The sequence below is a fragment of the Poromitra crassiceps genome (assembly GCF_964638095.1).
Source record: "Poromitra crassiceps genome assembly, chromosome: 2".
In the NCBI taxonomy this organism is placed as follows: domain Eukaryota; kingdom Metazoa; phylum Chordata; class Actinopteri; order Beryciformes; family Melamphaidae; genus Poromitra; species Poromitra crassiceps.
In genome coordinates, this window is record NC_139624.1 from 98,704,988 (window position 1) to 98,732,353 (window position 27,366).

The 27,366-nt window shown below is 43.1% G+C and overlaps 1 protein-coding gene across 1 annotated transcript in view; it reads left to right on the forward strand.

The window, feature by feature from the left end:
• Positions 1-27,366, forward strand: part of LOC310795836 (cadherin-7-like) — a gene marked incomplete at both ends in the record, with an annotated part of 154,902 nt that overhangs the window by 30,631 nt on the left and 96,905 nt on the right. Inside the window, one exon of the mRNA XM_083657923.1 lies at positions 21,399-21,693. Coding sequence (XP_083514049.1) covers positions 21,399-21,693 — 295 coding nt within the window. The remainder of the gene's footprint in view (positions 1-21,398; positions 21,694-27,366) is intronic.

Consider the following 27,366-nt stretch of genomic DNA (forward strand, 5'->3'; position numbering starts at 1 on the left):
GGTTCCAACATAATTAATTCATATGTCTAACACGCATGCCACAGTCGCAGCTTTAATTTGGCATTCATGTCGTTGTAAGCATGTACCCAACTAATCCATGGTAAATGGACTGCATTTACTGTATATAATGCCTTATCCAAAGCGCTTTACAATATGCCTTCATTCACCTATTCACACCAATGGCGGCCAGCTGCAGGACGCCCCACGCAGGCAGAGCCATTCTGACCAATTTGGGGTTCAGTATCTTGCCCAAGGACATTTCAACGTGTGGACTGAATGAATGAATGATGAATGATTTTTTTTATTTCGAGTGTTTAACAAAAAACAACCGAAAAGGATAGGTGAGAAGCCATGGGCTTATGGTAACCTACCCACTTACAACAACACATTATTGCTCAATCAATCAAGATAGAAGACAAGTAACAGTGTCAATTCTATTACAATTAATGCTAAGTGACTAATAAAAGATAACAAATTGTAACCGATTGTTGCTAAGAAATGAACAATGACTTAATGTAAAGAAAGCAAATTGTGATAAAGAATATAAGATAAGTAATAAATGAGACATGGTCAATAGCTTAAGTAATACAATCTAAGTAAACAATTCATATAGAGCAAAGAACAATACCTACAACTCATCCACCGGATGATCCACTGGAGCCGGGGATCAAACCACCGACCTCTTTAAGTGATTAGTGGGCAACCCGCTCTGCCTCCTGAGCCACAGCTGCTCAAATACAAAAGACTGACCATGACGGAATGCTGGTTGCACTGTCCTTCCTTCATTGATGGGGATTCAATAAAAATAACTGTTAAGGTTATAAAATTGTACCTTTGAAATACCAGCAGCAATTCAAAATGAGAATCCTTTTATTATCCGAGTACAATAAATCTAGAGTTATTTGTTTTGGTGTCGTAAGTGTCGGCACATAAGTGCTAATAAGTGCTAATGTTAAGGGGGAAGTGCAGGACAAACATCTGGCTATAAATATCACTGTAGTCTGCACACAAAGGCAATTTCTCTCTATTAGAATTCTTGACTGAACATATTAAGGCCTATTGTGATATTTCCTATTCATTTTCTACACATGGTAAGAGGGCTACATCCCCGCGGGATTATGACACAGCCAGCAGGTGCAGATATGAGGTGCTGTCTGATGGAGGCAGTGTGTATAAATAAGTGTATAAATGGCAATCAGAATTTTGAAAATCATTTCTGACTTTGATTGAAAGCTGATTCGCTGATGTGAACAGCCGCGTGCGAGAGGGAGGGAGAGAGAGAGAGAGAGCAGTGATCCTTGCCTTATCCCTACTGAGGCTGCCTATAGCTATGTATTTTCCTATTATCCTTTGAAAAGAGCCATCTCCACAAGGTTTGTACTGTCAAGCCATTATACACACTATTCGCGTCGAATTCACCAGTCTACTAAACTGCCTTTTAACTCACTTTGAATTGAATTATTCGGGGAAGAAAATGCAATTTCTCCTTATTTAATTCTGTACAATGAATTACAAAACAGTGTGCTATGTGTGTTTGAACTTTTACAGTATTGTTGCTCTTTTGATGACTCATTATTTCCGTACAACATAGTGCAGTACACTACAGTGAGGTGTAAAGTAAGAATCTATTGGAATAAAAAAAACTGTGTTAGGCTGCAGAATATGGCAGTCAAATTCATATATATTATTACATAATATACATACATCTTTTTTCTTTTTTCCTGATTTTTCTCCCCATTTTCTCCCCAATTGTACTTGGCCAATTCCCTGTCCTGGTCATTGCTCCACCCCCTCTGCTGATCTGGGGAGTAGACTATGCTTCCTCCGATACATGTGCAGTCGTCAGCTGCTTCTTTTCACCTGACAGCGAGGGGATTCACTGTTAATGCATAACATATTCATACCCCCGTTACTACACAACTGGGGTCAAAAATGACCCCAATTAATTTCCTATGTAACTTCATGCATGGTTGAGGGTTTCTTTGCTATGTATTTTGACGATTTATTTAATCATTTAATGTCTCAAGTATTCATTAAATATCATGTTTTTCATTACAACAAATCATTAGTACATGTTTACTTTGTTACATTATGAAAAAAACAAGTTTTTGTGGTACTACATCAAGTTTACATGGCTCAAAAACGACGTATGTAGGCAAGTATGATTAAAAACAAACAAATGACAGACTTTAATAATCATTTTGTTAAAATAAATATTTTAGCAATGATTTGGACCAAACATTATTTCATATTTCAAATATTTTTATTTGTCACATTGTCACACATAACATAGTTTACACATACTCTATAACCGATAGCACTAAAATTGAACTATTAGTGTACCTGCAATGTAACTGTAGTGTAATATTGAATAGTGGTGAATGTAACAAAATCACTTCAGTGCGTATGGGTCACAAAGGAAAACTTCATGTTTGTGTTCCTTGCACACAGGCGTGGTGCACTGGGAACAGATGCTGGTGGCTTTTCTGTCCTTGGCATGGGGACAGATCTCACACTTCTTCCTCTTTGGGCTCTCCTGTGGCTGGGTGGTGGTCTTCTCTTTTCACCCCACATCTTTCCCTCACCTCTGTGACGTGCCTTTAGAGAGTGGGTGTGCTCTCCAGGCACCTGATCATGTGTGGCAGGACAAGCTCTTTCGCAAGCTCCTTGATAAAGAGCCGCCGTGCGTGGGGCACACCACCCATGTAGTCAGGGTGGTGTGGAGTGAATATGGTGAAGGCATTGAGGGTGGCAACATCCAGCACGTTGTAGCAGAGCGCCAGAGGGCATCTCCGGGTTCTGCGCTTGCAGGCGTAGTTGTGCACCATTTTATCCATTTTGTCCACTCCTTTTAAACATCAGCTTACCTTAGGAAGAGCAGGATTTATGGTTGTCAACAGCACTTGGGGAAATGTCTGCTGCATCTGTGGCTGACTCCTTCAAAATGACTGACAGTCTCCACCACCCCCCTTATATGACATTTTAAATTAGGACCCATGCAAACTGCTTTTGACTGGGATCCCCCAGCAAAAAGCACTAGTAAAAATAGTAGTAAAAAATTAAAACATAAAGAAAATATGATTTGTGATGAAAAAACTATTTATTTATTGAATACATGTGATATTGCATGATAAAATACATTTATTTCAAAGATATGGCAAAGAAACACTCAGCCTAGCGTCAAATTACATAGGAGATTAATAGAGGGTATGCATGTGATGTCACAGAGGCAGAAGTCACTGCAGGGTCACGCCCACTGAGTCACAGCAAGACTGAGCTTGAATGCAGTAATCAGCCTAGATAACTGACACCTGCTGCTCAGGGAGGAACTTGACACTCATTTTGACACTCGTTCCCGATTAAGGGGGCGTGTTCCAGTGGGTGTGCATACCCTCTATAGGGGTCATTTTTGACCTCAGTTGTGTATTAAAGCGGTAGTGTTACAAAATGTTTCAAAAAGTAAAACAGAGAAAATTAAAGTATTTGTGATCATCAAAAATAAGTTACTTGAAGAATACCTGGAACCATGGATAATGAAATTATTTTTTTGCAAAGATATGGAAAATGTAAACCCTGCGGGGTCATTTTTGACCCCAGTTGTGTATTAAAGGGTAATCCGGCTTCCCACCCGCAGACAATTGTGCCTGTATGGACGGCCGACAAAGCCGTAACACGGGGGTTCGAACCTGCGACTTGTGTGGTAGGCAGGGAATCTACACTGCACTACCTGGACGCCCCTATAAAATTCATCTTTTTGTGAATGAATCACACTGCTTAAGCACACAAGTTACCGCACAGCGCAAACTGAAATTGATGCTCTTCGCTCCATTATTAACTTTGAAGCCGTCACTTGCTGAAAAATATCTGTTACTGTAATTCGCTCTCCAATGTAGCCACAACATGGAAAGCCATTAGCATAATGCTTAGCATACCAGAACGCCGCATTCGTCTGGAATGATGACAAGTGTCTCCACAGTGAGCTCAGGAATAAGCACATGACGTCTTGACTTTATTGGTAGAGTACAGCTACAAAGGAAAATGTCCCCTCTAGGGGCGTCAAGTCTCTCTCTGTTTCCCGAATGTTTTGATTTGGCACATTACGTTCATTACAGTGAAGTAGAGCCATTAGCTGCCAATGAGTCAGACAACACTACAGATGCTCCAAAGTGAAAGAGCTACAGACAAAGTGCACTTCACTGGAAATATCAGCTCATTTGCCAGTTGTGGACTGTGGTAAATGTAGTTTTATACCCGTTATGTCGTTATACTCTCTGGAATCGGCCTCGTCATGGGTCGTTTTCTTTAAACATTGACTTTGCTTAACACGGTGCTATCATCAACCTAAGGAAAGTTGGACTCATTTACTTGCTGTGTAAGCAAGGCTGTGTGTGTGTGTGTGTGTGTACGTGTGTGTGTGTGTGTGTGTGTGTGTGTGTGTGTGTGTGTGTATGTGTGTATGTGTGTGTGTGTGTGTACGTGTGTGTACGTGTGTGTGTGTGTGTACGTGTGTGTGTGTGTGTGTGTGTGTGTGTGTGCCGAGTATTATGACCCTATGCGTCCGTGCGCCAATGGTTGGCTGAAGTATGTGCATCTGTATTATGGAAAATGAGACAGGATGGTGGCCACTAATCCCGCCCACCTCCCAGTTAGAAAAGAGAGAGGAGAGGCAGACACGCGGAACCTCTCTCGGAGCGCAGCACCATGGCTACGCACCAGAACCTACGCAGCAGAACATGGCCGAGTGAATAGATGAAAAGCCAAGCATATCGAGAGCTGATGTCTGTGACAGCTGCATTGAAGGTGTCCACGTTCTTAGCTCTTTCTCTGTGGCAGAATGACCCCTGGACCCCCCCTGTGCTGTCACTCTTTATTTGAGCTTCATGTATGTTTTATTTTACGAGGTTGGGCTGTCTAAGCTCCCTGCTGGATTTACATATGGCCAATGAATGATTTGTATCATAGACGGGTTTCAACTTGACAACATAAACATTCAAAATTTCCCTGAGCTTACTTCCTGTTGCTAGTACTGACAGGACTTAGGGTTCCAAACTGTTCCCTAGCAACACAATTCCATGAAAACCGGCTATACCGTGTGTACAGCATATGATTTACGCTGTGGGAAAGATTATTCTAGCACAGTGATTCTCACAGTCATTTTTTCTCTTACTGTATGTACCCCTTGAGCTTTTTGCCATGCCAATAGTACCCCCTCACTCATGTGTGGAGATGATTCTCCTACATCTGTTCTATTAAACTCATATTCAACTTTTAGTAGGCCTCTCTAACACATCTGATTATGAAATGGAAATCATTTGAATGACTCCCCTTTAATACAATTCTGACAGTTTTCAATTGGAAAAAGTTATCAGCTTTTTTTTTTACCAAGATAGACCTAGGAAATGACTTGGAATATTGTTTTGATCATTTTGGAAATAAAATGTAACCCCTAATCTTTCCAAATAGCGCTTACAAGCTGATCAAGTACCCCTAGGGGTACACGTACCCCTGGTTGGGAATCACTGTTCTAGGGCCTTGTGAAATGCACTTTATTTTTTGTGTGCTGAGACCACTGACCTAAATAATATGGACAAAGCCATCCACTATCTTTTTGACTCACGTTTTGCAGTGAAGTGTTGTCTGTTGCCATCTTAAGGTCCTTGCACAGCTCACATGAGAGCCGCAGCTATTGTTCTGTGATTGGCAAGCTGCACGATCACTGGACAGGGTTTATCAAATAAAAAAAGACCCCCCTACAGTTGTTAGGAAAAGGTGAAATTAGTTATATAGACCAAAACCGTGTTTTGCCCCATACTGGAAAAATGTTTAATCCTGTTACAAAGTAGGGCATTTTAACATGGGGTGAATGCCTACTGCACCCAGCCCCAAGTGGCCATGCAAGGAACTACAGCTTTCAGGAACACTTCCTGCACTTCAGGTGGGAAGGTCCAAGCTTGCCCGCTGGCTGCGACCTCTGGATTAGACAAGTAAGTAGAGAAAACCGGCATACATTATGGGGGACTGCCCCCTAGTCCGATACCTCACGAGTCCGATACCTCACGAGTCCGACACCTCATGGTTTTGGGTTAGGGTCTGGGGGAGGTTAGGTTTAGGCGTGGGGGTGGGAGAGGTTAGGTTTTGGGTTAGGGTCTGGGGGAGGTTAGGTTTAGGCGTGGGGGTGGGAGAGGTTAGGTTTTGGGTTAGGGTCTGGGGGAAGTTAGCCTCTTTTTTCGGACTCGTGAGGTGTCGGACTCGTGAGGTATCGGACTCGTGCCATGGCACCACATTATGTACCCATTTATTGCCAAATGCATTGGGATTCACTGGATTCACCACATTAACATGCTTCCCATGGTCAGAAAAAGTTGCCACTGCAGGTGGGCAATATGTAAGGGATAATGTATATTGAGGCGGTGATTACGGGGGAAATAATGACCGACAGGTGATGATTGAGCCCGACGCGCAGCGGAGGGCTTAATCATCACCTGTCGGTCATTATTTCCCAGTAATCACCGCCTCAATATACATTATCCCGCTTAGAACACGGCCTACAACTAAATCATTCAATAATCTGACAAAAATAATTATTCAAATAGATTTTTTAATAGCGTTTTCAACGACAAAGCGGTTTCATTCGTAATTGGCACACAAGACACCACAGCTGCAACTGGTTGGCCTAATTAGTAGTGTCTGCTGACAAAGGGCTCTTATCAACTGATTAATCCAGGTGTGGCAGAGCAGCGGTCGGTTGTCGAGAAATAATGACCGGTGAATCTTGTTGATTGACCAATCAGAATCGAGTATTCAAGAGAGCCGTGTTCTAATCTGCAATATTCCACGTTGAATGAATTATGTGTTTGGCTGCAAGCCACCCATCAAAACTTGACAAGCTGCATGAGGCTCGAGGCGCGCATTGAGTTTCACTGTTATAGAAGCTTTCTCTTACCTGTGCAGGTAGCATAGACAGTCCACAGGCCTCATCCTTTTAGATTCTATTTTCGAGCTGTTTGTGATACATGCTACCATCCTAGCGGAAAGCCCATTAAACCTGACACTTCCAAGTGCACTGTGAAATATCTTGAGGGCCATTGCTGGGCTCTTGAGCAGCGGTAGAGGCTGTTTGTGGGTTCTGGGTCCAGTATTGCTCACATGTAGCCTGCAGGTATGGACTTTGGTATCCATGTTGGACTGTGCACTCCATTGAATAGAAAAATGCACTTTCCTCAAGAGAGAGGAAAATACAAAGCTTGAAACATGTGTCTTGAGGTTCATGCCTTTTATTATACTATATTTATTTTTATTCCAAGCCTGTAGTATTTGTCTGCTTCCAGTGTTGTACAGAGCCAAGCCAAATGGGTGTGAGAGGCACAGGATAGAATTACACACTTTCCAACATGAGTTTCCATGTTACACAACATTTCAAATGCACACACTGAAACCATTTGAATCAGGCGTGTGATGGTTCTTTTTTACGCTTTTTAAGGATCAAGTTTCGCTGCCTTCTCTCTTGCTACAAGGTAAACACGCAAACACAAAGCTAGCAGCCCTGGAGAACTTTCTGCATACAAAGTGATGATATGTGTCAGCATTGATTCCAGAAGGCTTTATGCTCAGATACCACCCCCCTTCTCAAACCATGGGTGTGCCTTTAAGCTTCGCTGCTGTGCGATGCTACGCTGCACCACCATACACTGTGCTCCTCTCACCTCAAGGCAAGCAGACGGGGAAAAGAATTATAGATTATTTACATTTCTGCCAGAGAAGCAACTATGATGATGCTCTGAAAAAGGTAATAAGACTCGAAACTTCAAATACAGTAACAGTACCACCTGAAAATGAGCAGTGATGGTTTTAAAATAGATTAATGAGAGAGAAAACGTATTCGACTAGGGTATACTTTTAACAAGCCCTGCCAAGCTATGCATATTTTATGTAGTCCTTCGTGTTGATTAGATTTGGAAATGAAATATGTGAAGCCAGTTGCTTCGCTGTAGCGCGTCCCTCCACTGCCAGGCAGAGGGTAGGTAGGTAGGCGACGGTGCAAAGCCAAACAGTTCGGTGACCCCTGACCCCCGCCTCGCATGCTTTGTGGGCTGTCAGCTTTGTCCTTCCTGTCTGTCCATGGTATTTACTGGGAACAAACTGCCATGGATGGCTTGCTCTTCACTCACTACGGCTGACAATTTACCTCCAGTTTGCTCCTGACAGCGGGAGATGGGGCTCCTTAAAGGAACACTCTGCCCATTTTCAACCAGCTTTGTATCATTAGAACATCAGTAGTATATCAGAAAACTGTAAACTGTTTTGAAGTCTGTCATTTAATTTGACAGTTATTGAGTGTTAAAGTGTGGACCAGTGACATCACTGGTCCACACTAACTCAAATTAATAACTCATTAACTCAAATCAACTCTCAATAACTGTCAAACTAGATGAATGATGAATAGTTTGACAGTTATTGAGAGTTGATTTGAGTTAATGAGTTATTCATTTGAGTTAGTGTGGACCAGTGATGTCACTGGTCCACACTTTAACACTCAATAACTGTCAAATTAAATTACAGACTTCAAAACAGTTTATAGTTTTCTGATATACTACTGATGTCCTAAGGATACAAAGCTGGTTGAAAATGGGCGGAGTGTTCCTTTAAGAGTGGCAGCGTATGCATGCAGAGATATGATGCCACCAAGACAAGCAGCATTATCATGCCTTCAACTTGGCTTTCATCAGCAGACTGATGGATTCTGAAAAGACCTCTTGTTGTAGCCTCTGTTCAATACTGTATATATGTACACTGCTTAGACACAATCCAACACAATATCATCCAGGCAACCTGCATTCTCCGCCCTGCTACCACTTGGAAATTGAAATAACACTGTTGTTTAGTCCCATGATGAGATGTTGACATTTGCAGATGTAACAAAGGAAGAGTTTCAACAGTAATCCGGTGTGAGTACATGATAAAGAGACATGGTGCATTATAATAGGCTTTTGTCAGTGCTCTACACAATAACCATCAATAGAGACTAATACAGTACTTACTGTAAGTGCATGCATAGTAGAGTAGATAATGAACACGTACTCCTTTAGCTCTCCTGTGCTCACAGTAACTCACAGTATTAACAAAAAACGCATAGCTTACAGTATTCACCTTATTATTTGCCCGTATACGAGGGATCAGCCGAGCAGCATTTTGGTAAACAAAGCGCGTCACTGGGTGGCAACGGCAATGGAACCCTATGGAGCCCAAGTGGCGCGAGGCGCGAGTGTCTGACTCTAGCCGGCTAACTCTGTTTACATTTTAAAAACTGCGACAGTTCACACAACTTTAACACGACATGCATATATTATACATCAAACTCTTGAGCTAATTCTGCTCTCACTCAGAATGTCAAAATATAGCTAATCGATGTGATGTATAGTTTTTGAGATATTAACGTTTGTTTGGCACAACTCATACTATTAACTGCCGCGGGGTTCCGCATTTCTGTCAAGTCAAGTCAAGTCAAATTTTATTTATATAGCACCTTTCATACACAAGGCAATTCAAGGTGCTTTACAAAAAATAATCGAAAAAACAAGCAGCAAAGCAATGCACATATAAAAAACACATAAAAAACACAGCCGACAGTTTTAGTTAAAATATATACCGTACTCAAATTAACAAACATGAAACATTATTTCTGTTTTAAATAAGTTACAAGGCACTCTTCAGTATTATTATTACATGTACAGTCCATTTGTTGGAAATGTACAGGAATCTTTTTTTTTAATTACAGGCCGAGAGAGGCAGTAGTTTAGTAGCAGTTAAAAGCAAGAGTAAACATAAAGGTCTTTAGCTTGGATTTAAAAATAGGCAGAGTAGGGGCAGATCTAATGTGTTCAGGGAGTTTGTTCCAGTTATGAGAGGCATAGTGGGAGAACGCGGCTTCACCATGTTTTGATTTGGTCCTCGGGACAATTAGTAGACCAGTGCCTGAAGATCTCAGGGATCTGGATGGTTCATAGTGTAGAAGCATTTCAGAGATGTAGGCCCCTATCGTTGCATCGGCGCAGTTTCTAGGCCGAGCGGCAGGCGCAGATCAAAGCAGTGGGCGTGGACAGGCGCACTTGATATCGTCGTGCTGGCGCTAGATGCAGCCCAAAGCATTACAACCACGCCTTTTAGGCGTAAAATTATGCACCGTCATGCTCATTGGATAAGTGCAATAAACGAATGGCACGCTTGCCTTTTTAGCTCCAATTCCACTGGTCCCGCAAAACCAGACGAAACCCAAGCCTCTGATCCCCCCCCCCCCCCCCCCCCCCACCTCCCTTCATCCCGTCTGTCTCCATATATCGGCTATTATTCCATATTATGATGCTTCTCAAACCAATCTAACTGCAGTTTAAATAGCCTACTGCAAGCATGTAAATACGCTACACTATAGCAAGATCAAAGTGAAAATAATGTTCTATGCATCAGCTAGAAAAATATAGCCTATTAGATTGGTGAAAGTTTGTCCAGAAAGATATCATTTTCTCTCGCCTGCTGCAGGAAGGATGATGCACATAAATACCCTACATTATGTCAAGTCATTGCATAAATGTGTTTTTATTGTAAAACTAAATGTGAAATAGGGCCAAGTTATTGGAGGGACATCACAGTATAGCAGATGCCATTACAAGCGCGTTCCGAAGCGCGTTCCGCTGTTACTTCTCTAAATCACGTTAACTCGACAAGGGGTATATATAGGCCCAGGAGGACATATATGTTTCACATAGGGTGGTGTTTTCATTTCGATGTTTTATTTGGTCCAATATTGAAATGTTGACAATGGCAGGCTGTGTTACCATTACACATTAATTTAGAACTACCTTTTATATCTATTTTGGCTCATTTGGTGGCTATTTAGTAGCGAAATGAAGAAACACAATGCATGCTGGGAACTCAGAGAGAGAGAGAGAGAAGGGTGACAGAGAAGAAGCAGTGAAGGCACAGAATAGGCCTGCTTTTCAAAAGCGCAAAGCGCTAAATGTAGGCCAGGTCCCAAGATATCACTAGGCTGGTATTTAGCGCCGACACGCCCACTTTGGGACTGCGCCACGCCCATTCGGCCTAAAGCGCATTTGGCAGCCTAAAGCCTATTGCTATCTTGCCGAAACAGGCGCAAGGCACGTTTTTTTGCGGTTAAGGCCCGTAATAGCGCCGATGGCCTGTGGGAGAATAGAGCCCGTAGTGTGGGCCTGACCCGTTGAGAGATTTGTAAACTATTAGCAGAATTTTAAAGTCTATTCTAAGATTTACTGGCAGCCAATGCAGGGATTTGAGAACTGGTGTAATGTGTTCAGCTTTCTTGGTTCTTGTTAGAACTCTAGCAGCAGCATTCTGAATGAGCTGTAGTTGTTTAATAGCTTTTTTGGGAAGACCATTGAAAAGACTGTTGCAGTAGTCTAGCCTGCTAGAAATGAAAGCATGAATTAGTTTTTCAAGATCTTGTTTGGACATGTAGGCCCCTATCGTTGCATCGGCGCAGTTTCTAGGCCGAGCGGCAGGCGCAGATCAAAGCAGTGGGCGTGGAAAGGCGCACTTGATATCGTCGTGCTGGCGCTAGATGCAGCCCAAAGCATTACAACCACGCCTTTTAGGCGTAAAATTATGCACCGTCATGCTCATTGGATAAGTGCAATAAACGAATCGCACGCTTGCCTTTTTAGCTCCAATTCCAGTGATCCCGCAAAACCAGACGAAAGCCAAACGCTCTGCCCCCCCCCCCCCCCTCCCTTCATCCAGCCTGTCTGTCTGCATTATAGGCTATTATTCCATATTATTATGCTTCTCAAACCAATCTAACTGCAGTTTCAATACTGCAAGCATGTAAATACGCTACACTATAGCAAGATCAAAGTGAAAATAATGTTCTATGCATCAGCTAGAAAAATATAGCCTATTAGATTGGTGAAAGTTTGTCCAGAAAGATATCATTTTCTCTCGCCTGCTGCAGGAAGGATGATGCACATAAATATACCCTACATTATGTCAAGTCATTGCATAAATGTGTTTTTATTGTAAAACTAAATGTGAAATAGGGCCAAGTTATTGGACGGACATCACAGTATAGCAGATGCCATTAGAAGCGTGTTCCGAAGCGCGTTCCGCTGTTACTTCTCTAAATCACGTTAACTCGACAAGGGGTATATATATGCCCAGGAGGACATATATGTTTCACATAGGGTGGTGTTTTCATTTCGAGGTTTTATTTGGTCCAATATTGAAATGTTGACAATGGCAGGCTGTGTTACCATTACACATTAATTTAGAACTACCTTTTATATCTATTTTGGCTCATTTGGTGGCTATTTAGTAGCGAAATGAAGAAACACAATGCATGCTGGGAACTCAGAGAGAGAGAGAGAAAGAAGGGTGACAGAGAAGAAGCAGTGAAGGCAAAGAATAGGCCTGCTTTTGAAAAGCGCAAAGCGCTAAATGTAGGCCAGCTCCCAAGATATGACTAGGCTGGTATTTAGCGCCGACACGCCCACTTTGGGACTGCGCCACGCCCATTCGGCCTAAAGCGCATTTGACAGCCTAAAGCCTATTGCTATCTTGCCGAAACAGGCGCAAGGCACGTTTTTTTGCGGTTAAGGCCCGTAATAGCGCCGATGGCCTGTGGGAGAATAGAGCCCGTAGGCCCCTATCGTTGCATCGGCGCAGTTTCTAGGCCGAGCGGCAGGCGCAGATCAAAGCAGTGGGCGTGGAAAGGCACACTTGATATCGTCGTGCTGGCGCTAGATGCAGCCCAAAGCATTACAACCACGCCTTTTAGGCGTAAAATTATGCACCGTCATGCTCATTGGATAAGTGCAATAAACGAATCGCACGCTTGCCTTTTTAGCTCCAATTCCAGTGATCCCGCAAAACCAGACGAAAGCCAAACGCTCTGCCCCCCCCCCCCCCCCCTCCCTTCATCCAGCCTGTCTGTCTGCATTATAGGCTATTATTCCATATTATTATGCTTCTCAAACCAATCTAACTGCAGTTTCAATACTGCAAGCATGTAAATACGCTACACTATAGCAAGATCAAAGTGAAAATAATGTTCTATGCATCAGCTAGAAAAATATAGCCTATTAGATTGGTGAAAGTTTGTCCAGAAAGATATCATTTTCTCTCGCCTGCTGCAGGAAGGATGATGCACATAAATATACCCTACATTATGTCAAGTCATTGCATAAATGTGTTTTTATTGTAAAACTAAATGTGAAATAGGGCCAAGTTATTGGACGGACATCACAGTATAGCAGATGCCATTAGAAGCGCGTTCCGAAGCGCGTTCCGCTGTTACTTCTCTAAATCACGTTAACTCGACAAGGGGTATATATATGCCCAGGAGGACATATATGTTTCACATAGGGTGGTGTTTTCATTTCGAGGTTTTATTTGGTCCAATATTGAAATGTTGACAATGGCAGGCTGTGTTACCATTACACATTAATTTAGAACTACCTTTTATATCTATTTTGGCTCATTTGGTGGCTATTTAGTAGCGAAATGAAGAAACACAATGCATGCTGGGAACTCAGAGAGAGAGAGAGAGAAGGGTGACAGAGAAGAAGCAGTGAAGGCAAAGAATAGGCCTGCTTTTGAAAAGCGCAAAGCGCTAAATGTAGGCCAGCTCCCAAGATATGACTAGGCTGGTATTTAGCGCCGACACGCCCACTTTGGGACTGCGCCACGCCCATTCGGCCTAAAGCGCATTTGGCAGCCTAAAGCCTATTGCTATCTTGCCGAAACAGGCGCAAGGCACGTTTTTTTGCGGTTAAGGCCCGTAATAGCGCCGATGGCCTGTGGGAGAATAGAGCCCGTAGCCTCTAATCCTTGCTATATTTTTTAGATGATAGAAGGCAGATTTTCTTATAAGCTTGATGTGGGAGTTGAAATTTAGATCAGAGTCAATAATAATGCCAAGATTTTTTACCTGGTCCTTTGGCTTCAAAGATAGGGATTCGAGGTGAGCAGTAACTTTGAGCCTATCTTCTTTTTTGCCGAAGACAATTATCTCTGTTTTGTCTTTATTAAGTTGGAGAAAATTCTGGCACATCCAATCATTAATTTGCGCAAGGCACTGACACAGTGGGCTCTATTCTCCCACAGGCCATCGGCGCTATTACGGGCCTTAACCGCAAAAAAACGTGCCTTGCGCCTGTTTCGGCAAGATAGCAATAGGCTTTAGGCTGCCAAATGCGCTTTAGGCCGAATGGGCGTGGCGCAGTCCCAAAGTGGGCGTGTCGGCGCTAAATACCAGCCTAGTGATATCTTGGGACCTGGCCTACATTTAGCGCTTTGCGCTTTTGAAAAGCAGGCCTATTCTGTGCCTTCACTGCTTCTTCTCTGTCACCCTTCTCTCTCTCTCTCTCTGAGTTCCCAGCATGCATTGTGTTTCTTCATTTCGCTACTAAATAGCCACCAAATGAGCCAAAATAGATATAAAAGGTAGTTCTAAATTAATGTGTAATGCTAACACAGCCTGCCATTGTCAACATTTCAATATTGGACCAAATAAAACATGAAATGAAAACACCACCCTATGTGAAACATATATGTCCTCCTGGGCCTATATATACCCCTTGTCGAGTTAACGTGATTTAGAGAAGTAACAGCGGAACGCGCTTCGGAACGCGCTTCTAATGGCATCTGCTATACTGTGATGTCCCTCCAATAACTTGGCCCTATTTCACATTTAGTTTTACAATAAAAACACATTTATGCAATGACTTGACATAATGTAGGGTATATTTATGTGCATCATCCTTCCTGCAGCAGGCGAGAGAAAATGATATCTTTCTGGACAAACTTTCACCAATCTAATAGGCTATATTTTTCTAGCTGATGCATAGAACATTATTTTCACTTTGATCTTGCTATAGTGTAGCGTATTTACATGCTTGCAGTATTGAAACTGCAGTTAGATTGGTTTGAGAAGCATAATAATATGGAATAATAGCCTATAATGCAGACAGACAGGCTGGATGAAGGGAGGGGGGGGGGGCAGAGCGTTTGGCTTTCGTCTGGTTTTGCGGGATCACTGGAATTGGAGCTAAAAAGGCAAGCGTGCGATTCGTTTATTGCACTTATCCAATGAGCATGACGGTGCATAATTTTACGCCTAAAAGGCGTGGTTGTAATGCTTTGGGCTGCATCTAGCGCCAGCACGACGATATCAAGTGCGCCTGTCCACGCCCACTGCTTTGATCTGCACCTGCCGCTCGGCCTAGAAACTGCGCCGATGCAACGATAGGGGCCAGTGTCTCTATGGGGGCATAGTCATCCGATGAGAGGGCTATGTAGAGTTGGGTGTCATCTGCATAGCTATGATAAGCTATTTTGTTTTTTTGCATAATTAGGCCCAGAGAGAGCAAGTGACGTCACGCTCATTTGTCCTATAAGGACGCTTCTGCATGACGTCATTTTGTAATGGCTTTCCGTTTTAGCCCCGGAAGTCTACCGTAATCATTTTTAGACTTGCCAAAAAGCTGTTTTCCAAGCAAAAAAACAAACTGTTAAAGTTTTTATATTTTTTCGGGTGAGAACGTAACATTCCCAAATATGTGACCAGTTGAACAGAATAACGCCTATTTGACGAGCAGCGAGGAGCACTGGCTGTGTGACTGGTCGGACTAGCTATCTAGTATCTGGCAAAGGCAACATGTTGAAAGGCATGTGAATAAAATGTTTATCTGCAAAGCAGGATTTAGATTTAGAGATTTGCTTTTATATTTTAATCAAGCTTCACAACAGGGTGTGTGTGACATGGGCAGACCATCGTCTGTGACAGCCTGTCGCTGTCCATCGGCGGTGGTGTTGAAATGTTCATCAATCGATGCATAGAGTGCCTTGCGCTGTCCTCGGTGCTGAAACATCTGAAGCTTCACTGTCCGCTTTCTTAGACATAGCCTACTGTATCACTTGGTTCAATACGTGACAAATTGTTTATGGATAAGGATGGAGGAGTGGGGTGCGGTGCGGAGGAGAGCCCGAAGAACAGAATTGGGCAGCCAAAAAACCCCGTGCCTAATATCAGACAATTCATAAACGTCTCTGCAATCCTCAATTCTTAATGGATGTCTTATGTTTAAATGGCCCTGTAATCTATAGATTGAGGCAGTAAATTCGGCTATGTCAACCACGCTTCTATCACTTGTAGATCAAAGGCCAGAACTGAAATACAAATTTGCGCATTCCGGGTTAATTGACACGGGTCAACACTGTTAAAATGCTTTTTATGGTCAAATATATTTATTAGCCTACTCCCCCCCCCCCCCCCCCCCCCCAATGACAACTTCAGTGCATATTGTTACATAATGCGTCACTTATTACATTTTCAACCAGAAAAAACTGCAACCCACGCATTATGTAATAATTTGCGCAATATGTAATACATTTATTACAAAATGCATCAAACGTTATTACATTTTGCGTTCAGGCGATTTATTACATATTGCGTATATTATTACATAATGCGTCGTTATTACATATTGAAAGTGAGGTTTTATTACATTTTGCGATTTTATTACATAATGTGCAGTTATTACATAATGCGTCGTTACAAGGCTATTAATAGATAGGTTTGTAATTCAAAATCTCATGGTATAAAAAATTGACAATATGCGTTGTGTGTGTGTGTGCGTGTGCGCACGTGCGTGCATGCATGTGTGTCTAATATGTGTTTGTCAGGGTATTGTGGATATTACATAGGTGCAGGTCTTTCTATTCATGTATTCCCGTGATGTCACATGCATTTCCTACCAATATGGTGCTTTACAATACACAAATATCAATGGCTGCGTGTGTCATTTGATTGTTAACAGGTGATTGCAATCACCTGATAATTTCCTACTGTACCAAGATGGTCGTGTGGTGTGACCTATTATTTTCCTATCAATCAGCCTAATGACCCCAACCAGGCTCCTGCAAGATGAGCCAGGAGGGCCAGGTGGGAGGGTCGTCAGTCCTCCCTCCTTCAAAACAGGCTGGGCCACACCGGGAAAAAATAATTTAATTTTCTCTGGCTCGCCTGCCCCCTGGTCAGCTTCTCTGGCTCACCTGCCCCCTGGTCAGCTTCTCTGGCTCACCTACCCCCTGGTCAGCTTCTCTGGCTCACCTACCCCCTGGTCAGCTTCTCTGGCTCCCTGCCCCCTGGTCAGCTTCTCTGGCTCACCTGCCCCCTGGTCAGCTTCTCTGGCTCACCTGCCCCCTGGTCAGCTTCTCTGGCTCACCTACCCCCTGGTCAGCTTCTCTGGCTCACCTACCCCCTGGTCAGCTTCTCTGGCTCACCTACCCCCTGGTCAGCTTCTCTGGCTCACCTGCCCCCTGGTCAGCTTCTCTGGCTCACCTACCCCCTGGTCAGCTTCTCTGGCTCACCTGCCCCCTGGTCAGCTTCTCTGGCTCACCTACCCCCTGGTCAGCTTCTCTGGCTCCCTGCCCCCTGGTCAGCTTCTCTGGCTCCCTGCCCCCTGGTCAGCTTCTCTGGCTCACCTGCCCCCTGGTCAGCTTCTTGCACCATCCTGACCGGACCTCGGCATGTTACAACCCGGCTCAAGGAAGGAACAATTGAGGGAGTCACACGCCCAAGTAAAAGTTAAAACAACAATAATTGATCAACTAAAACTAAGGGAAAATAATAACACTACATTCAACAAAATAGCAGAACAAAAGGTATGGATGGGAGGAAGAGTGACTGAATGGTCTGCAGGCTTCTGTTGTGTTTGAATAGAGCCTTTGTCACAGCAGTCATTTTGACATGTCAAAGCAGGGTAAACAGGTGTAAACAAATAACATTAATGATCATTCAATGTCATGTATAGGTGCTCCATTGCCAGGGCCCTCATTAATGTTATTGGTTACATTTGTGTTTACGTATGCATCAGTTTTTGTGATCACTGTGATTAATCGGCACCTTGACGGGATGGACGGCCATAACATGCAGCTCTGTCTTCAAATGGGATTATTCAAAGTTGGTAAACTGTCATGGTAACTTCAAGGCCCCAAAAAGCTGGCTTCATGTGTGATTCTTTTCTCGAGTTACTTTGAGCAGAGGGCTTAAAGTCAACTTCAAAACACACGATTCTGTCATTTAAGATGAGATTTCTTGAGGAGACAACACAGGTTCAGTGGAAGATAAAATAATTTGTGTTATTTGTTTGTCAAGCTGTATATCCGTCTGTTGGAATATTATGACAACTCTTATTAGAATTTTGCCTATTTTTAGCCCCTGGAGAAACTCCATAGTGGTAGGCCATATGTCTTGAGTTGAAAATGAGAGTTCTAGTCCTAGTTTTTCCATTTGTGTACTGTAAGAGAGGGATGGGTATCATCTTTTTCCCATGGCGCAGCCAAGGGCATCAGGAGGTAAATGCAGGTCAGTCAGTAAAGTTGGTCAATGTAATGGATCTAGATCAGTCTCTGAAACCCCCCACACATGATCCACGGTAAAATGTCTCTGCGCCCGCTGGGCCATTGTTTTCTATGGGGAGAGTGGTGCCTCTCAACTATGGCGTCGCGCACCGCTCAAATTTGCCACCTTGCACTGCGCTCAAAGTTCAAATTGTTTAAACTTTGACCTTCTCACCGCTGACATTTCTCCGCTCTACCTCGTGGTGAGAGAAGAGAAGATGTACAGACAGCAGATCAGCAGCACGTCTGTAATGTAGAGATGTACAGACAGTAGATCAGCAGCACGTCTGTAATGTAGAGATGTACAGACAGCAGACCAGCAGCATGTCTGTAATGTAGAGATGTACAGACAGTAGATCAGCAGCATGTCTGTAATGTAGAGATGTACAGACAGTAGATCAGCAGCACGTCTGTAATGTAGAGATGTACAGACAGTAGATCAGCAGCACGTCTGTAATGTAGAGATGTACAGACAGTAGATCAGCAGCACGTCTGTAATGTAGAGATGTACAGACAGTAGATCAGCAGCACGTTTGTAATGTAGAGATGTACAGACAGTAGATCAGCAGCACGTCTGTAATGTAGAGATGTACAGACAGTAGATCAGCAGCATGTCTGTAATGTAGAGATGTACAGACAGTAGATCAGCAGCATGTCTGTAATGTAGAGATGTACAGACAGTAGATCAGCAGCATGTCTGTAATGTAGAGATGTACAGACAGTAGATCAGCAGCACGTCTGTAATGTAGAGATGTACAGACAGCAGATCAGCAGCATGTCTGTAATGTAGAGATGTACAGACAGTAGATCAGCAGCACGTCTGTAATGTAGAGATGTACAGACAGCAGATCAGCAGCACGTCTGTAATGTAGAGATGTACAGACAGTAGATCAGCAGCATGTCTGTAATGTAGAGATGTACAGACAGCAGACCAGCAGCACGTCTGTAATGTAGAGATGTACAGACAGTAGATCAGCAGCATGTCTGTAATGTAGAGATGTACAGACAGCAGATCAGCAGCATGTCTGTAATGTAGAGATGTACAGACAGCAGATCAGCAGCATGTCTGTAATGTAGAGATGTACAGACAGCAGATCAGCAGCACGTCTGTAATGTAGAGATGTACAGACAGCAGATCAGCAGCACGTCTGTAATGTAGACATGTACAGACAGCAGATCAGCAGCACGTCTGTAATGTAGAGATGTACAGACAGCAGATCAGCAGCATGTCTGTAATGTAGATGTACAGACAGCAGATCAGCAGCATGTCTGTAATGTAGATGTACAGACAGTAGATCAGCAGCATGTCTGTAATGTAGAGATGTACAGACAGCAGACCAGCAGCACGTCTGTAATGTAGAGATGTACAGACAGCAGATCAGCAGCATATCTGTAATGTAGAGATGTACAGACAGTAGATCAGCAGCACGTCTGTAATGTAGAGATGTACAGACAGTAGATCAGCAGCATGTCTGTAATGTAGAGATGTACAGACAGCAGACCAGCAGCACATCTGTAATGTAGAGATGTACAGACAGTAGATCAGCAGCATGTCTGTAATGTAGAGATGTACAGACAGCAGATCAGCAGCACTGAACTCAGTCACAGTCTCCCATTGTGAAAACAACATTCTGCTGTCAGTAACATAGATTTGCAGACACTAACTTGTCTTCACTACATGCAGGCCTTACTGTAACAAGCTGAAACCCAAATGGCAGCGAGATGTACAGTAACTGTTTGAAATATTTGAGCTTCAATACCCAAAAATGATGGAACGTGTCGTCAGTAATCAATCTAATGTTGGTGAGTCCAGCTTTCTTTAGACAGACCCTCATTCACAGCAGCTGTTCAGGAGACGGACCCCCCCCCCCTCTCCCCCCCGGCCAAGACTCAAGGGCTGACTAACTGACTCACTCCCCATTGTTGAAACACACATGTTGAGCAGTGCAGCAGTCCAGATCCGGCTTAACTGCTAGCTTGCCTAGTCTTGTGTGTGTGCACGCGTGTGTGTATGTGTGTGCGTGCGTGTGTGTGCGTGCGTGCGTGCGTGGGCAACAATTGCTCAACTGTTTAGGCAAGCAAGCGAGCTGCGGGCGATACACCAGTGAGGCACAGGCTAAATGAGCGTGCAAAGTGTGTGGTATTTCTAGTTTCACCTCAGTTGAGATGCTTTTTTCTATGAGATGAGCTCTTTACTCTTGGAGGTTGTAATAGATTATTGAACAGATACAATAATGATCAACAACCAATCAATAAGCAATCAATCAATCAATCAATCAATCAATCAATCAATCAATCAAATAAATAAATCAATCATTTTTCACTCACAAGGTCCTGAATGAAAGTTGTTGGTTTGTTCATTCCTAATGACTTACCAAGTCATAATGGTACCACTGTTATGGAAATGTATGAGAATCCAGTGTAGGTGCTATAGGTCGAAATGCAAATCATGACAGGATTCCTTTTAGACTCTTTACGCACGGGTAAATGGCTTTTCATCTGATTTGGATCTTTGTCTGATAAGCATGAAGTGCACTTCCTCATACATACAGTACCATACACACTATAGCAGTCACATGACTACTCAAAATCTATAGTGTATAAAAGGTCCCTTTAGAAAATAAATTAAGATATCTGTAATCAATAAATATTTATGAAAGTTATAGAAATACATCAGTTTAAATTCCTGTTTGATGTATTTATCATGGTATCACTTATCACCGATAATGTATAATCCATTTGACTGTAGCATCAAACTGGCCTGAGTAATCTGTGTTTTATAGGACTGTACCTCTATATCGATCACTACGAGTGAAGCCCTGAAACCTCTCTTTATCCAGCCTGGCATTGGGGCACTTAAAAAACTGAAGTTATTATTGACTGAGGAGATGGATGGATTTTTTTGTATTTATTTTTTACATTTCATACTTGACATACTTTCACATTGATGTCCTCTGTTCTCCCAACAGCTACATTCAGATGTGGACAAAGGCGATAGCAAGGTGAAGTACGTGCTATCCGGGGAGGGCGCCGCCTCCATCTTCACCATCGATGAGAACACGGGAGACATCCACGCCACCAAGCGCTTGGACCGGGAGGCGCAGGCCTACTACACCCTCCAAGCCCAGGCTGTAGACCGCATCACCAATTTGCCCGTGGAGCCCAGGTCAGAGTTCGTGGTCAAGGTCCAGGACATCAACGATAATGAGCCCAAGTTCCTCGACGGACCCTACTTGGCAGGGGTTCCAGAGATGTCGCCCTTAGGTAAACTGTTCTTCTTGTTCTTTTTTCACTTTTTCCTGCAGCCATCTTCAGTTGCTGCTCACAGCCCTCACGGCCTTTCAGCTGCCAGCGGACTGCCAGACCAAAGAACTGAACTTTGTTACACCATAAGGGACACTGCTTTAGATAAACTAATGATATCTATATTATTTATTAAGAGGTTAAAGTTATGATAAGTTAAGTTAGGTTTAAGTATATTAAGTTAAGTTTATGTTTTATCTTAGTTTAATCTGCCAAGGATTTGGATGGGCCCTGTCAGGGACCTGTCATGGCCCAGACACAAATTGAAGATTGCTGTATAGTATATATATATATTATTATTAATATTATATATACATATTATTAACATTATATATTGTATATATAATTGCTGTATAGTATTCAAATATGGACTTGTGACTCAGATGGGGGTAAAGTTTTGGATGGGGACTACATTTTTTGTCCGTGACTCAACTTTTTCTCAGCATAGCCTACAGTATCAATTTCTTTTTTAATATGCATAACATGCCCCCCCACCCCACCTCATCTCCAATAAAATGATTGGCTAGCTACGTGCATTCCAACACACTTTTCATCCTTCCAATGAAGGGTTTAATGCACAACTCCTTTGCAGACAAAGCTACATCTCTGTTCATCAGAGAAAATAAAGGCCTTACTGTAATTGTCATTTTTGCATTTAGAAATGTATTCAGTTAGGCACCCAATTTACCACTTATTTCTGTTTTGGACTCAAAATTGTTCAGGACACGGTCTTGAATTGGTCTTAACCCCTCTTGACTCAAACTCAATCGGACTTTGGTCTTGACCTTGACTTGGACTTGATTATGGTGGTCCCAACTACAAGCTCTGATACTTTCTCTCCATATCATTTATTTCTCTTTATCGTCATCTCCCTCTCTTACTCTCTCGTTCTCTTTTACTTACCCTCACTCTCACATCTGCACTGGATAATTTTCCATCTCACTGAATTCGTCTTTATTGCCCTCACTCTAGTTCATGGAGGACTTGGGAGGTTTGCAGTATTAAATTGAATCCAGCATGTTCACTCTGTAAGACTTAATAATTGCTAATCACGTAGTTAGTTACATGGGTCCTAGACAGCCTGAGATGCTCATGTAGGAGCAGTCCCTATTCGGATTTGGACAACTTGGCTTTTGAGCATCACTTTACAGTACCAGGTCTATAGACCCTTTTCACAGTAACCGTTCTGAGGTGAAGTAAAGCAGGTGTAAGCAATACCATTGATGATGATTCCATTCCATTTAGATGTTCCAGTGCCAGGGCCCTCATCAATGGTACTGGTTACAACTGTTTTACTTCCTGCTTTACCACCTCAAAACGGTAATTGTGAAAAGGGCCTTTTAGAAACCTCGCCTTCTTTGCTGGTGGTATAGACCGACTCTCCTTCATGTCTTTCTGCTGAGGCATTGCCTTACCAATACCATTCTCCTTCAGTTCAGCTTTGTTCAGCATGATGGTGCACAAAGATTGAATTGGCAACATGCCCTTGAAGCATTAATTGGATAGAGATATAATAAGATAATATATACTTTACACCATCTGCGATGACTCAGGACATGCTTTTGCTATGAGAAATCATTAAATTAATAGTGTAATATTAATATATTGTTTGTAAGCGTAATTGTTTGGTTAATTGTGGAGACTCGTCAAATTGCTTTAAATACCATTCCAATTCTAATGATTGCAATTATTCATAGACCAAATTAACAACATTGTACTATTTAATTAATTTCTCCCAAGTTTTTCCTCACTTAACAGTTCATATTTTCTTTTCAGTGTGCAGATTTCTAGTTTTACATTACAACAACAATAGGCCTGCTACTGAGGCATTTTGCAGGATTTCGAGTGCACTAGGAACAGGGATTGACATTTGAATGGTGGATTTGGAGTGGAGGTTCCCATTTCTGGGATGTTCAAAGTGGATTTCAACAATAAGTAGAATTTTGGAGTCTGTCTTTTCCATGTCTATGTTTTGCTCTTGGAGGAAGCTATTGCATCAGAATTCTTTGACCGGTAGCTTCTTGCTGCATGGCACGATCAAGATTTCCTTCAAGGGTAATATACGGTGATATTCTACTTTGCACTGCGCTGCGCTAGACGGAGATTACGGGTGTGCTCCGAGAGCGCGAGGTATTTGTGCGTAAGAGGTCCTTTTCAAAGCTCTTAGTGCAAAGTAATTGCGCGCTGCTGACGATAGGGTAACGCCATCTATCCCACATTTTAGCGCTGAAACGCCTGCTTTGGCTTGTGGCAGCCAATGCCCAGTACAATTATCACAGGCATGCGCTTGTGTCCGCCCCCAATTTGCATTGTGCACGGCGTTAAATGAGCGCAAACGCTAAATTAGCGCTTTTGGGAAGATAGAGCCCAATAGCTTTTAACACGCAATAGCAATTGAGCAATAGAGCAATTGCTCTAAAATCTAAAATATAGGCCTACAATTAAAATACAATACAGTACATAGCTTTTTCAACACATAGGGCCCTATCGTTGTACGGCACTATCGTTTGTGCACCTCTTATGCTATCTTCCCTGCGTCTTAAGCTATCCTCTGCCTCCACCATCCAGTTTTGTGCTGGAATCTAAGCGGCAGACACAGGTGTAGGCGTCGGTGCTAAATACTGGCCTTTGCGCGCCTCAAATGCTATCGTCTGCCTCCTGCAAATATCATTTAGCACTCTGGCCAAGATCCCAGCGCCAGGTTCCAAGCGTAAACACAGGTTTGGGTGTCGCCCGTGCCAAACCAGGCGTTCCGGCGCAATGTGTTAGGAAAAATGGCCTTGGGTGCTCTCAATTTTAACGCCACCTAATAGCAGGTCTTATCGCTAAAAACCCCACTGCGCCTGAGAATACACAGTATCCTCCCCGCAGTTCAGGAAATCCTCGCTTGGATACATTACGCACGGCATGGATGTCCCTCTCTCTCCAACACCTCGCACGCACACACTCTTCCCCCTTCAGAATGTCACGTTGATTTTCAACTATATTGCAGAAAAAACACACATCTTAATTTAAAAATGAGAATTTGTCTCTCATGGTTTTTATTAGGCTACATAGCCTACATAATTCCCGACCATACAGATCTGTGGTGTTAGGCAGTAGGCCTATAACAGTAGATTACTTTTGAGAAAGTTGTGCTGGCCAGTACAGTAACCTCTCTCCCTGCAATTGCACGCATGCAAGACCAGCTTCTCCACAGCACGGATGGTGTGACCGCAGTCAATAGCTTAACCAGAGTGGACAATTCTGATATAGGCTATTGAAATAGGCTAGAATTAAAATCTCACACATCCCTACCCTATTAAAGAAACAAATATTCTTAAATGTGTATGTTATAGCCTATATGAACAAAACGACTAATTACAGTAAGCGCACGCTTACTGTAATAATAAGACCATGGAGCTATTCACTGCGTTACTGCGCGGCAGCCCTTTGGTGTGTTTCAAATGGAATATCGTTCCATCAGCACCGATTTTCGTTAGTTTCTAATGGTTTATCTGAATCCAAACTGGTTCATCCTCCAATCTCTCCCTCTCTCTCCCCTCTCTCCTTCTCTCTCCTCTCTCTCCCCCTTCTCTCGCTCTCCCCATCTCTCTTTTCTCTCTCGTCCTCTCTTTCTCTCTCACTCTGTCCCTCTGCTTGCCCACTCAGCAAGAAACAAGCTGCTGTGACAGATGTGACGCTGTGGCTTTTAAGGGGGATGGACATGATCTCACACCTGTGAATACTGTTTTGGGCATAAACACGCCTATATGGAGGTTTGCGCGAGATGACGCCAAGCTCAGTGGGCCGACATGCCCACAATTAGGGCTTTGCGCGGCGCTATTCCTGCGCAAAAGGGGCGCTAACGCAAAATTACCACCTTTGCAACGATAGAGCCCATAGCCTATTCACTCCCCCCCCCCCCAGTCCAGTTAATAACAGGCAGCTGTTTCTATAAATTATAGATCCTATAGATCTATAATTCTTGTATTGTATCTTGTATGGTATTGATTTGGTACTTATGGTAAGCTATATCTTGTATTGTATCTTGTAATTCCTATATATTATATTATTACGGTATTCTACAGTATATTATACACCCATCTACAGTGGAACGCTTATAGTGATGATTATACTATAATGATCTATATAGGTTCTATATAGCAGAGGTGTGGACTCGAGTCACATGGCTTGGACTTGAGTCACACTCGAATCACAAATCTAATGACTTTAGACTCGACTTGACAAAATCAACTTGGACTTGAACACCAATGACTCATGACTTCACTTGAACTTGAAACTTGAAAAGACCTGATACCTTCCGCGAAAATAAAATAATTTACACAGCGTAACACGCAGTCGTTAGATCGCAGAATTGGCAGAGTGACAGAATGCACACTCAACATTATCATGAGCCGTCTCCGCATGCATCGATGAAACAATACAACATCACTGTGGAGTTGTGTGTCAGCACGGCCACCCTCTCCATTCCTCCCACCTAGCTGGCACCCAGACCGTCTCAGTCAGGCTCTCCTGCACATTTGTCTCATCTCCTCATAATCGTGCTTTCTGTTGTTGTTTTTACCTCCACTAAATTGCACTCATGGTGCCCAGCTGCATTCACTTTATGCCGTTCCAGAGTGACTTTTTACGCGCGGGCAAAACACTTCTCTTCAGCTCTTTGGGATTTTCTCTGCCACCAACACGCCTGACTCCCATCTCCACTGGAGACATCTGCGCTTCCTTTCCCTGTCATTACGTTGCCACTACTGTGCGCTTGGCCCGTGTATATTTGCGCAGTTGGAATTCTAATTAATTAAGCTTCAGATAGTCCAGCGAGGCACCGTAGCGCATTCCTGGGCAGACCACGCGCGAGAGGGGGAGGGAAGAGAGCAGCAGAGGGAAGCAGCCTGGTGAAATGAAAACCGGTTTTATTCCTATGTAAATTACCACACACATGTACACAATGGGCAATTATCGAGGTAAGAAGAGATCGAGAAAAAGAACGATAAGAGGCCCATTCATCCCCCCAGGTGTTAGCGACGCTCACTGTGCGTTCATGGATTTGCAAAAAGGTGCGCTCAGCTCACCGTTCATGAAAATAATGAGCTTGCTCAGTGAGCGGCGCTCATTCAAGTATTCCGACGCAGAACTGAATTGCTGTTGAGTGGCACTTGTTTAAAAACCAACTCAACTAGTCAGGGGTGAATCAGGCCTATAGGCCACAGCAACTGTTTTGTGATGTTCCCGCCCCACACACACTGGGTCATACCGAGCTCATGCTAGCCAGTACTTGGAGGTACCTGCCAAAAATGTGTGTCTGTGTGTTTTGGACTTACTGGCCAGGAGAAGAATACAGACAAATATGTATCCATGCATTTTTTTTGCTGTTTATCTGGGTCAGGGATGCAGTGGCAGCAAGACAAGCAGAGCCTACAGTCCGTTTCCTCATGCAGCAGTTCCCTCCTGCGCCTCCTGGGGGATGCCAATGAACTCCCAGGCGTGCTGGTAGATGTAGTCCCACAAGCATTTCATAGACTAATCCGAAGTATTGGAATGGAGACTAAAATGCAAAAAAAGAGAGAAAAATCCTGTGTGGCTTTTGTATTTGTTTGAATAAATAAACAAACAAACAAACAAACAAACAAACAA